Source organism: Belonocnema kinseyi, chromosome 2 (genome assembly GCF_010883055.1).
Source record: "Belonocnema kinseyi isolate 2016_QV_RU_SX_M_011 chromosome 2, B_treatae_v1, whole genome shotgun sequence".
Lineage (NCBI taxonomy): Eukaryota > Metazoa > Arthropoda > Insecta > Hymenoptera > Cynipidae > Belonocnema > Belonocnema kinseyi.
Genome location: NC_046658.1, coordinates 45108817 through 45121113, shown reverse-complemented (window position 1 = coordinate 45121113; position 12297 = coordinate 45108817). Strand labels below are relative to the sequence as shown.

Here is a 12297-nt window from a genome sequence, read left to right as displayed (position 1 = left end):
ATAATACTATAAAATTCTATTTTGAATCACTACAGAGGATGTTTGAGTTTAACGGAACAGTTTAGGGAGACCAAACCTCAAAATATCATGTTCACTTTGTGTATTCCCTTACTACCCGTATGTAATTTCACGGTTAACGACGGGAAATTTACGTTCTGCATGCTTTTTCTAATGGCGGACGCAGGTTGAGAAGGAAAATATGTATTTTTACAGAATTCTGCTTATTTACTATGTGTCACGCCGATCGAATAACTTCCATCCGGAGTTAGAAAAATGCGGCAAGTTTAATTTAAAGCAAGGGAAACTTAATGGAATCTCTGGAGCCCCTAATCTCCTCGATAGAATCACTATACGACATCATACTCGATTCATTTGATGTGGTTGCATGGACGAAGAACGAGCACAAATCCCTATATTTGGTTCATGAAACGTTACGCACATGAACAAAAGCATGTAACTTAAGTCGTCTGTTCCACGACTTTACTTTGGACGCTGACGCCGCCAAGGTGGTCGTGGAATACTAAATCCCGAATGTCTTCATAACAGTATTATGCTGCGAACAACGCACATAGTCCCAAGTAGACGAAACCCTTTTCTTAAAATAGTCGGAAAGCACGAAGAGGTGGGCAAAGAAGCGGTCCTATACAAAGCAGCGAAGGAGGCTGCTGGTTTCAGCCGAGTGTTTACTTGGCCTTGGTTTCAAATATGAGGGTTGAGCAAAATGAATCAAACCTATCCATCTCGAGTACTCATTTCTCAAGGCCTAGATCAAGAAAGCACAGGAGAACATTTTTCGCGAACAGCTTCTTGACAAAAGGCGGTGCCATTTCAACTTTAGCATACCGTCGTAACATTTTAAGCCAATACATTCCCCAGGTTAGCTGCAGAGCGTGCCATGCACTTCTTGAGCACTTTGGACACATAATGTTTAGTTGTCCAACTTATACGGGAACGTTGTAATCCAAAAAAACCATACGGTATTAGAAGTGCTTCATTGCCATCTCGGCCACTCTTGCGTCTTTAGCCCTGATATCAAAGCCTTACGCTCCTAGAAAAATAGAATCAATTATCGAAATTCAGAATTGCTGCTGGAATTTCATATTCTCAACTACTGTTTCCTTCGCGCATTCGAGTCTTGACTAACTTCTTCTTGTTTTCGAAAAAAGAACCATATTAGTCATCGAATCTTCAGCACCAGCCTACAAGAACATCATAGCCAAGGAGAATAAAAAGAAAGAGGGGATTGTCCCCGATTGTCCAGTAGGTTTTTTTTGTTGCCTATAACTTTTGATCGGATCATCCAAGTTTGATGGTGGCGATGCCGCTGTAAAGATAATGGTAATATCTAACTATTTGCCCAGGAAAGTATACTGATTCCATTCAAAACAGAAAGATTATGGAAAATTTTTGGAAGATAGCTTTCTTGGTTAAGCAAAAGTTCGTCACCGGCTCTGCAGCACATCAAGAAATCCACTAAAAATGTAAAAATAGGAAGTAAAACCAATAGAAATTCAAAATGGGAGATCATTTCATTATTGTATAAGCTTTTAACAAGTAGGCACATGGAATTGAATGCAAAATGATCGATCTGTTTAATAATTTTGATTACTTGATCTATTTTACTGCGAATCTAATTGTTTAAGTCCGAATCGCAATGAATAAAAAACATCAAAATATACCGAAAAAATCAATTAGATGATATTCAAAATAATTTTATGTGAGAATAATGGCCATATTCGATTATAAAAGTGTTAAAACAATTAATTTTCTGGGTGCGACATAACCGGGGACCTGACTACTGCATAACCGGGTGGCTTCAAACCCAGTTGTGCAGCAATCATGTTACGGAAATTCAGTTTGTATGATAAAATACAGGTGCCAAACTTAAATTATTACGTATTGTACTCACCTTTCTTGCTCAAGACTTTAAAAAATAAATAAATTTCAAAAAATGAAAGTAAACGTTTTCATATTTTTTACAGTGTTTTCTGGTGTTCAGAAAAACTATACTAAAAGGTGTTGTCGGTTCAACTTTAACTCAAAAACTACCCTACAATAACCCCATAAGTTGACAGTAGTTCAGCAGCCTTAAGTTAATAAACACTTCGATAATGAAGAGTGCTGCATAACTGGGACTGCTGCACAACCAGGAACATTCCTCTACCTTCTGAAGGAATTGCGATGGATATACCCGTAATATTCTGTTATGCTATTCTTTTTGGTTATTAGTACTTGTGTAGGTGCTAAGCTTTCACTGATTAATATCTTGAAAGGAATCTCTGGATTTCAACGAAATGTTAATACACTTGCAGGGTGAATGCAGAAGGTGGTCGTCTTCGGATCGCTCCGTATTCACAGTGTTCTCCATGTTTATCGTGAAGAGTGGGGTGCGCAACGGGAGCACACACAAGGAGGTCCCAGTCGCGAGGAAAACTCGCCAGTTACGAACTTCCCAGCAACGTTCAAGTATCGTGAAGTTTACATCTGGAGAGTAGAGTAGAGTGTACTCTCTACCCAAGTCTCATTCCTACTCTATTTGAGGAGAAATTAGAAATAGAACGAGGAACGATCTAAATTTATTTTGTAATCCTTCCGTAAATACGGGATTATTTTAAAGGAAGGCTAGGATTTATTTTATTATCTGGCTTCCAAAAATATTCTTTTCGATAAAGATAATAATTGATTAACTGTGCTGAGCAGCGACTAACTGCTAACGTTTTATGCACGGCGACTTCTTTTTTCTAGGCGAATCTATATTGAAAATTTATCATTAATTATTATTATCATTATTGTGATCTAGTGTCTATTTTAAAAACGTGTTTTTAGAGATATTTTCCTTCGGCTAACTTTAGAGCAGATCTAAATCAACTTCGTCCCCTGGTCAGCGAAATAGCCATCGAAAAATAGAACAGCAAAAATTGAGTATCGAATTTATTTACAGGCAGGCTAGAGTTCACCTTATTCTCTGGCTGAAAAAATAAGCAAGACTAATCTTTGACAGATTTTAGGAATCTATTAAAGCGAATTGAGCATTGAGTCTGTTAGAAAGTTTGTAGTATACGTACACAATAAAGGCAATCTCGTGTTTACCACAAATAAATTTAATTTAACTTACTGAGTGATTAACAGGTGCATTATAAAATCCAAATTTTTCAATCCCTTGCCTTCGTTAAATATCTATTTAAATGTGAAAGCAATTTCCATAAAATTATACCACCCAATAGGACACTACACTTTGCTTAACCTTTAAGAATCCGATTGATTTTTAGGATAGGTAAACTTGAGAAGAAATGTTAATCACTGTTGTAATCTGGTGTACACTGTTCGATGTAATCCCATGTCATCTTGTGTAATCCTTGTAATTTTGTGTATTCTCTTGCAATCACTGGTAATCTTGTGAAATCCCTTATATATTGTGTAATCCCTGGTAATATTGTGCAATTCCTAGTAATCCTGTGTAATCTATGTAATCCCTGTAATATCGCGTAATTCTATGTAATATATTGCAATCCCATATAATCTGTTGTAATCCCATGTATTCTCGTGTAATCCCATGTAATCCCATCTAACCTTGCGTAATGTCTTGTATTATATTGATATAATAATAAATATAATTTTGTTGACTGTTTAAATGAAGGGTAGTGCCCACTGTACCAAATATGGCACACGAGGTTACCGAATTTCTTTTAGAAATAACACGGAGAAAAATAGATGTTTAAATGTAGATGTTCAAAGGGTAAGATTGTACCACCTACACTGAAAAAAATGATATAGCTGTTGTAGCTAAAAATATATTGCTAGCGAGATATAGCTGAATTTGCAATAAAGTTTAGGTAGAACTGCATACTAGATAGCTAAGATATATAAGCCGTCTATCTCCTGCAGACAGAAAATGTGGGAGATAATTTTCTCATCATTTGCTAAACATTCTAGCAGTCATTATCAAACAGCATATTTCCTGTAATTAGTTTGCTCGTACAGCTAAAAATTCTAACCTAAAATAATGGTAGCATCAGTTTTATGTCTATAAACTGAAATGCATTTAAAAAAACTACCGCCTTGCATTAGTTCGCACAACACTAACGCCCGAACGTTCCGTAAATACAAGAAGCTCGTGCCTCGTGTCGTGTGGCTTGTGAGAGTTAAAAAATGAATAATATATACATTAATATAATGACAATGATGGAACCAAATATGGAAATAAGAGAAGTTTTGATTAGCTGTAACCTTCAGAACTATATTGAAGCCTTCAAAGGAAAGTGAGTATTCTTTTATCAGTACGCGTATAACTTAACAAAAAGTTTTGTTTAAAACTTTTTATCGATTCGCCCTATTGTACATACTGACAATTATTGATTATAACTTTTTTTGTCCTTATAAATAAAAATATATCGGCCTATTAGCTAGAAAAAATTATAGACACTTCAGCTAGAAAACGCAGCTAGACAGGCTGTCAAGTTTAGCTGTATTTTTTACCTAGAATATCTAGCTGAACCTGGTTAGGTGTGACACCTTTACTTGTTTAGCCATAGAAATATATACATTACAGCTAAATTTTCTTGATACTGCACCTATATTTTGTCTGCAAGAAAATCTGTTCAATACAACTAACTATTTAGGAAGACGAAATCCATCGATACTTTCTAGCTGGGATAGCAAGAATTCTAGGTAATATACCTAAACATTTTTTCAGCGTAACATGCAGATATTCATTTTAAACATCTACTATATTTTTGAGATTTTAGGGGTAAAAATATTTTTATGTTAAACTGAAACACATTCAGATGTTAACATCGTCCAAGCGCATGCGCATTAGAATCTCAAAACTATATATGTCGGTTCTATATTTTTGATATTACAATTGCAGAATATTACATTTTTAGAACATTTCAAAAGAATCAAAATTGTAGCTATTCTTAATTAAAATTGGATAACGACTTCTGTCTGTATACACGAGGGAAGTATGATCTTAAATGGCAGGTTATATCATTATATTGACATAAACACATTTGACAAAACGTTTATAAATTTAAAATTAATTTTGAGTTCAAATAACCTAAAATAGATAGAATTTTAAGAGCACATTACATATGATTAATTTTTTCGCTTACTTACCCCGTTTTCATTATGAATTAAAAATATTAAACGTAACCTCAACTTGACTGCATGTATCATTTGATCGACATTTTACACCCTTTATTGGTTTTTCGTGCATGTGCGAACATTAAAGTTTAATTTTAAGTACACAAATAAGTTATCAATTAATCCCTTAAATTACTAGAAATAAGTAAACTCTTCAAATATTTACAGCCGTTATTTGACATAACCATACATGTAATATCTCGGATATTTCAGTTAAACATTTTGGATGTTCCATAGTAACATCTCACTTTTTATTATCTACAGATGCTAACTTCAAATATCTAGATTGTTGTCCTATAGTTAAGCATAAAATATGTTAACCCTAAAAACCTCCGTGTTACGTTTGAACATCCATTTTTCTCCGTGAACTTTTCAAATTTTGATTTACAAGTTCTCATAAAATTTGAGAAGCATAAATGAATCCTAAAGAATACTTTTTAGGCAGAAATTAGATAAATTTTTTTTTTATTCAGTTGCAAAAATAAAAATGATATTTACCAGAAACGTAATTTTTAAAAAGAAACTAGATGTTAATTAAAATTGCAATGAATTAGAGAAATCGATATCTTAAATTTATTAAAGTTTATTGGTAAAAAAATATCTTTTTCTTTTTTTATCAGACCTTTAGCAACAAATTACTTGACACAGTGCAATACTTTCACAGTAAATCCTTATTTTCTCGGAACACAATCATTTTCTTAATAAAATATTTTTTTAGACTCATCCTACATCCTCATATCTCGGGAGTAAGTTTTCGTTTTCGTAAAAAATTGAAAATTCGATTTTTACTCTCTATCCAAACCAGTTTATGAAAACCTAAAAATGGTACCCTCAAAATTCTCGGTTGATTTACTCAGAATTGGTAAACTTTTTTACATTAAAACTCGTTGACCAGTATTAAGCAACTCAATATCTCGGGAGCAGGTTTTTTAAAACTTACAATCGCAGGTTTTATCAAAATGCGCAGTCGAGCTTGCTCGAATTTTAAACTAATATCTAAACACGAACTTTAGTGTTGAAACCGATTGAAATCTATTTGTGTAATTTCGAATTGAAGGGTCGCTATTGATTTTTTGCTTTCTATAAATATATTGAAGAAAATATATTAATATTATGCATACATACATTGGGATTCAAAATCACTTCACACTATGTGCAATTACTTCACAAAAACCAACCATAATGAGAGTAAATTTTACGCTTCGAACAAAAGTAAGCGCGCTCGTGCGCGCGTATATAATATTCTAATTCACTAAAAAAATTCCAGTGATTAGAAAGAGACAGAAATATCGTAAAATCTTTTTAGCCAATGGCATTTTTTTAAATTTTGGAACTTATTATACGTTCGCTATTAAGGTGCCAAATCTAGAATTATATCTTTAGGCTCAAAAAAATAAATCGCGATTTCGAAGACGATTTTCGAGAAAAACGAAGAGGAAAATTAAGTTTGAGGACAAGTTAAAACAAAGAAATAAAGAAGGGAATAGGTTTTGAAGATAAATTTTCAATATATGTTATCATATAATTTTTATAACCATTATCCTATTACTATTTCTTTGAAAAAATTTATAAACTCAATTGTTTAGCCAATCAAGTTTAAAACTTGATTTTTTTTATATTATTGATTCTTTAAATTTTGGCTTGTATAAAACACAGTATCGTATTATATTAGTCCCTTTTTACAGTTTGGTTTGTAAATTTTAATCCTATGTCAACCCATATAATCTTATGTAATCCTGTAATCTTGTAATCTAGCGTACACAAAACAATTGAAGTGGTTAGCCCCTCGGTCTATGATCATTAAAATATTGAACTATTATAAGACAAAAAATATTTTTAGAAAATAAATCGAAATATTAAAAAAAAAATGTATTAAGAAATTAACTGAAAGCCTCATGAGGTATTCTATACAGAACCTCGGATGTTTCGGATGAAAATTGGGTTTCGCTTAAATCGTCCTAAATTGATATAGGCTCTAGAGCTGTAAAAGGAATATAATTGGATAAATTTAACCGCAAACGAATTTTCATGAGAAACGTGCGGGGTCTTTCATATTAACCCAATTTTGTTTACTTGTCCAAATATTCGTGAATTTTCTTTTCCATCAGCAAGGCCCACCACGCCAACTCCCAGAGAAGCAATAGCTTGTGAAAGACCAATATACCTAGAAATGACATAAATATCGATAAAGAAAGTGTTTCAGAAAAAACGAATAATATTGATATAAAAACTTTGATCAATATACGTATTAGGCGTTTCTTCTTGTTTGGTCTCTGTGAGTGATTTATTCTTTGACGCATTATTATTATTATTGCTGCTTCCATGAATATTAAAGATGGAGGAAAATCTTGGTGTTTGAGGACTCGATGGTACATTTTGCAAAGAACTGGCAACAGTCGTAGCATTATCCACTGGTTCGGAGCAGATTCGCAATAATTCTTGCACTATCAAAACGTCACCAGTACCAGCATAGGAGCAGACCTATGGAATGTCACGTTTTTATATCAACTAGCATAAGTGCACACAAAGTATTCAGATAGTGGCAACAAAATAAAACCTTTAGATTTATATTTTATTATATCACAGAAATAAGTTCTTACTTCAGTTGTTAGTATAATTAAAAATAAAATATAATAGAAACAGGGATCACAATAAGTCCCTATATTTTAGAATTTTGTCTCTTTTTTTTGAGCTGCAAGGAATTGTTGAAGCATTATGAGAAACTAGCGGTCAATAAGTAAAAGAAAATGGCAAAAGCAAATTTTCGATTCAGATACTTTCGTTTTTATAATATTAAATTTACGAATAAAATTTTATTTTGTTTCACCTTCTAAAAAAGTGGAGTTTCGCAAATATGTCTCGAAATTTTTTTTTTTAATATTATACATGCATCTTTTATATTAATATTACTTGTCGCTGAAAATTATTATTGTTTACAAAAAATTTTAATGTGAAATTATAAGGATTGTGAAAAGACCTGAAATGTATAAAAAATGGTAGGAAACTTTTTCCAAAAGCCATTGAAAAGCTTGTGAAATGACGCCTTAAATTTGCTCTAATAGAGATATTTTTGACCTAGTAAAGCTGTAGACCAATTTGAAAATACATTCGAGACATTTTTCATTTGTTTAGAAAACTTTTCACGTATTAATCTCTTTAAAGGATCAAAAATATTTCTATTAGGGATCAATTGATGCGTAATTTATCAATCTTTTCAATGGTTGATAACGTAACCTAAAAAATTGCTGTTTTAAAATAAAATATGGTATATTAAAACCAAAAATCGTTATAGTTCGAACAAGATTTGAAATTTTAGAACATTTTCAGTTTATATTAACGTTTTTGTACAAGAAACTAATTTTTTCAAACAAAAATCATTGGATTTTGAAGACGATTTACAATCCTGAACTATTTTATTTTAGTGTTTTTCGTCGAAAAACATTAGTATCTTTCATTAATTTTTTTATATTTCAAAGAACATTTACAATTTTGATCAACTTTCAGTTATGTTGATATTTTTCACAAGAAACTGGTAGTTTTAGACTAAAGTTATCAGATTTAAAACTAATTCCACGCGGGATTTGAAATAGAGTTTCACGTGGAATCCCTGGTGGAGTTCCATAATCCATATGGAACGTTAAACAGAATTAGCAATTACAAATATCTCGTAAACCGTAAGAGATATTCCAAAGCAGATAGTATTTTTAATCGGAATTTTTTAAACATGGTATCTCTCTCACAACACAAGATATCGCCGGGATCTTGACATCTCTGGAATGTACCAAGGATATCTCAGAATGTCGTTAGGACATATCATTATGTCCCATTTTTACATGCCAAGGATCCCTGCAAAAATATGAATAATATAAATTTTTTTAAGTACCTGAAGCATTGTTTGTGAAGCCAATTTATAGGGCTCTGGCAAGACTTCAAGTGCTGCTGATGGTGCTTCAATTCCATCACGACAACCCATGTAAATTATACCCAATGCCAGTGGTAGGAATCTAGAATTATTCAAATAAATTATCAATATCGACAAAATGCATTATTATACATTCATTCATAATAATTCCACTCACATTCTCACGTTCTAAAGTAAATTGCAAATTCTATCAACTGACCATCTATCGAAGTTTGTATTATATATAATAAAACCATAGTTTCTTATGTGAAATTATTATTGTATTGGGTAATAAAGGACTTGATTTTTAGAAAGTTCAAAATACTAAACACCAGGGACTTTTTTGCTTTAAATACAGGAAATTTTTATTTTGTTTTTATTTCGATTATTATGATATTATTATACCTGGAATATGTAACTGATAATTGCTGAGGAGTCAATTCCAAAAGTTTTTGAAGAATCGCCGAAGAGGCTTCAGAATAAGCAGAACCAACATTTATTAGGCCCAAAGAAATAGCAGCAAGGGAAATAACTTCCATAGAACCTTTAAAAATATTGAGTTAAGTTATTTCGAATTGCCAATCATTTCTATGAAGCACAAACTCTCGTTGAGAAAATATTATTTTTCATCTTTCACATAATAAATTACTTTGTTTGTCCGATAAGACACCAATCATCAATTCAGAAACGTCACTTCTTTGTGAGCCTGCATAAGCTAATCCAAGTCCCAAAACAGCACCAATTCGCACTGTTTGATTTTCTTTTAATACATATTCATTAAGAAGAGCCAAAGCTGGATCACATTCATTCCGGATGCCACAGTTCACCAAACCAATTGCCAACAAAGCTCCAGATTTAATAAAATCTTCATTTGAGTACAAATACCTAGAGAAGAATAAAAATCGTCATATATTCGATATTTGGAATTAATCATCAACATTCGTTAGTAATTAGTTACAAATTAACTTATCGATGGGTACAAGTCCTCCATCCACGTCCCACATGTGAATCAGGCCAAGAGACGCTGTTGCTGATAACATACCATGGTCCTAATTAATTAAAAATTAAAAAAATATTAATCCTTATGTCAGTTTTGCAACGTAGTATTTTTTTTGTTAGTGCACATTTAAATCTCAAATTTGTAGGGAAGACTGGGGCGGGACTTCGGGGCAAGACGGGACACCCGCTTTTATCTTAAGTTGTATGGTTTTCAGAACTGGTATTCTTAGGAATAGATAGAAGAAATGATTCGGTAGTTCTCAAAAAAGAAAAAGAATATTGAATCTTACAAAAAGAAAGTAACGTTAAAATTTCAGAAAGTAGATTCTGTTATTTTAAGTTCATTTTAAATGGAAATATATTACTGATAATTTCAGAATATATGCTTTTATAACGAAGATTAGTTATTGTATTTTATTTTAACGAATGAGCTTTACGGATTTTTCAAAGACGAGTGTTTAATATTTAAATATAAATTAAAAGTACAATTTGAAGCTTGACAGGACACGTGTTCGGACTAGACAAGACACTGTTTCTCTGGCTATCATAATTTTTTCGGGGCTAAAAGATGTTAGAAAGCATCTTATTTAAATATATAAATCATATTTTAACAGATTGCCAAGTAACCCGATACATTCTGAGAAATTGGAAATTCAAATATCAAGTCCTATATGTTATAAAATGTAAGTGTAACTTTGTACAACTGTATGTATTTCATATTTTACATACTTCACAGCTCAAAATTCTCGCTTTCAAAACAGGAAAATAAGGGGATTTTTCACGAAAATAAGGGATAATAAGGCAATAAATTCTTCAAATTTAAATTAATATATAGGTACCATATTGATTTCAATATGAAACTCCTCAAATTTTATGTAGAAATATGTTGAATTTTCTAAAAAATAGTTGAATTTTCAAAAAGAAAGAAATATTTTTCTACCAAAAGAGATAAATTTTCAACTTGAGATTTCAAGATGAAAAGTCGAATGCTTTAGAAAACACTTGACCCGAAAAGATGAATTTTCTACAAAGAAAAATGTTCTTTCAACTAAATGGTAGAAATTTCGAGCAAAAGAGATTAGTTCTCAAGAAAAAAATAAAATATTTAATATTTTTAAAAAAAATGTTAATTTTAAATAAAAAATAGTCGAATTTAACCAGAAAAGATAAATTCTTAAGGAAAAATGTAATTGCTGATATTAAAAAAAAAATGTTTATACAAGATAAAAAAAATTGAACTCAACCAAAGAAGACGAATTTTTAACAGAAGAGTTGAATACTTGAGGGAAAAAGATTAATTTTTAAGCAAACAGTTGCGCTTCTAACCAAAAAATGTAAAATTTTTTCCAAAAGAGATGAATTTTCAGCCAAGGAAGTTTCTTTACTTATGAGAAAAAAATGTCATGCAAATTGTTTAATTTTCAAACGAAACAGCCGAATTCTCCATAAAACAGTAGAATTTTCAACCCAAAAATATGAATTTTCACCCAAAAAGTTAATTTTCAAGCAAAGTTGAATTTTCAACTAAAAACGATCAATTATCGACCAAACATGGAATAATTAAGGGGGGCGACTTATGTGACAACCAAAAAATAAGGGTATATTTTGGGATTTTTTTGGGTATGAAGAATAAAACGAATCATTCCAAAAATTATGTGGGTTATTAAGGAACTCTCGAACTACAAAATAAATTTTTTTGAGCCATAAATATTCATAAAAACTTTGATCATTATGTCCGATGTCCAACATGTTCATCCGGGAGATGTGAAATTGCCGGCACTCTAGTTACTCATGAATTCGTCTGACCCAAAAAACAAAAAAGTTTCGTGAAGTTTATATTCATAGTTCGTTTGTGAAACAAAAAAGGTTGAAAAATAGTAATTTTTGACAAAATGGCGGCCGTTGAAATAAAAATGTTGATTTTACCGAAAAATTTGCATGAAGTTGTTTAGACAATAATTGTTAAAAAATAATTGTTTGCAGTTATCTTGAGTTATTTTGAGTTATCTTGACGGCAGTGTTAAAAACGGCGAAACCGATAAAAGCGCGTTTTTAAATATTTACTTATATGTTAAAAATTGTTGAAAAATATATATTTTTTTGTTTCTTGCGGGTTTTTTCTTTGTCGGGCATTCCAGCACCATATATCGACTGAGAATAATTGTGGGTCCGGATGCAATAAGGGCACATAAAATTTTTTCGTGCGAAAACGAAGTCCCCTGGAGGCTTTAGAAAAAATTTTCGAATTTTAATTT

At 31.6% G+C, this 12297-nt stretch overlaps 1 protein-coding gene across 2 annotated transcripts in view; it reads right to left on the bottom strand.

Moving 5' to 3' along the window:
- The window catches only part of LOC117167242 (26S proteasome non-ATPase regulatory subunit 2-like), a 108895-nt gene that overhangs the window by 45204 nt on the left and 51394 nt on the right, over window positions 1–12297 (bottom strand). For both annotated transcript variants that reach the window (XM_033352028.1, XM_033352029.1), the window contains exons 7-12: window positions 10010–10092; window positions 9693–9928; window positions 9449–9587; window positions 9026–9146; window positions 7388–7623; window positions 7216–7306 (exon numbers count right to left, since the gene is read on the bottom strand). In XM_033352028.1, coding sequence (XP_033207919.1) covers window positions 7216–7306; window positions 7388–7623; window positions 9026–9146; window positions 9449–9587; window positions 9693–9928; window positions 10010–10092 — 906 coding nt within the window. The remainder of the gene's footprint in view (window positions 1–7215; window positions 7307–7387; window positions 7624–9025; window positions 9147–9448; window positions 9588–9692; window positions 9929–10009; window positions 10093–12297) is intronic.